Raw genomic sequence first — 1,226 nt, 5'->3', positions numbered from 1 at the left:
TCCTGGCGACGACGACTCTAACGAAGAGGACGGTCTCCACCACCGTGAACGGCAAAGCGGTTATCATCACGAAGGAGATCTTTTCTGAAGCACTCGGTTTGCCAAATACTAGGCTGGACTTCAAAACAAGCATGACAGACGCAGAATCCAACGCGGTCCAGTTGGTTATATCGGCTGACGACAAGGATCTGGTAACTCACTCAAGCGGAAGAACAAACTCAAGCCGGAGTTTAGATGGCTGCTGAACATAACCTCAAGATCACTTCAGGGTAGAGGAGGAAACTTCGATAACCTGACCAAGCTGAAGTTAAAGATGATGATGGCGATTGTCCGCGGTGACAAGATAGACTAGGGAACCGTTTGTTCGAACAGTTCTGCGAAATGGTGGTAAAGAAGGATGGCCGGGTTCAGGCCTTTGCAATGCAAATAGTGAAGATTATTAAGTTCCTTAATGTGGAACTCGGTGAAGGTGAACCGCTTCCATCCGCCAATGTTCTTAACTCTGAGCAAATGAGCAAGAAAACTGCTAAAGCGGCTAGGCCGAAGTCCTCTAGAACAAAGTCATCAAAAGGAACCAGCTCATCCGCACCGCTGGTGAAAGTTCGAAACAAGAAGATCCCAAGGGGAAGGCGGTTCAAGCCGAGGCCTCTTAGAAGAAAAAGGGAAGGAGGAAGACATCCGCAAAGAAGAGCTCCAACAAACCGGCAGACTCCGAGAAAACTCTCTCCTCGGATCATTCACCAAAAAGAACCGCAGACATCTTTCAGCCCACTCCCATCAACACAGTCCATCCCATTCCAGTCGACTCTCCATCATCAAGGCAAACCGAACCCTCGGGGAGCCAAGAAACCAAGTCAACATCGAAGGAGGTAGAAGAGGTTAGTATTCATTCTGAAAACTCCAAGTCCCCGAACAAGAAACTCGATGAAATAATGGTTGAAGTAGGTTTAAGAACCTCAGAGATTATAGTGGACGTGGTCCAAACTCTACATCGTGAAACCGAAGACGACGTAACAAGTCTTCTCAAGCCAACTGATCAGGTTGAGATACCCGGTCAAAGTGAAACCCATCCGGTCGAAGAAATGGCCAACACTGAGAACATCATCCCTCCGCTCAGGAGGGAAATATTGAAGAAAAAGAACCATCCGGCTCGGCGGGGAACAAATCCGTTCCAACTGAAACAACGCTCCAATCTGCTCAAGACGGGCCAGTCGATTCAACAATCA

The 1,226-nt window shown here is 48.1% G+C and overlaps 1 protein-coding gene across 1 annotated transcript; it reads left to right on the top strand.

The window, feature by feature from the left end:
- Positions 1–381: 381 nt before the first annotated feature.
- Positions 382–873, top strand: LOC124924114 (serine/arginine repetitive matrix protein 1-like). Its single transcript, XM_047464187.1, has one exon. The coding sequence runs from the start codon at positions 382–384 to the stop codon at positions 871–873; it is 492 nt and encodes a 163-aa protein (XP_047320143.1).
- Positions 874–1,226: the final 353 nt, after the last annotated feature.

Source organism: Impatiens glandulifera, chromosome 1 (genome assembly GCF_907164915.1).
Source record: "Impatiens glandulifera chromosome 1, dImpGla2.1, whole genome shotgun sequence".
Classification (NCBI taxonomy): domain Eukaryota; kingdom Viridiplantae; phylum Streptophyta; class Magnoliopsida; order Ericales; family Balsaminaceae; genus Impatiens; species Impatiens glandulifera.
This window is presented reverse-complemented; position numbering and strand designations above follow the sequence as displayed.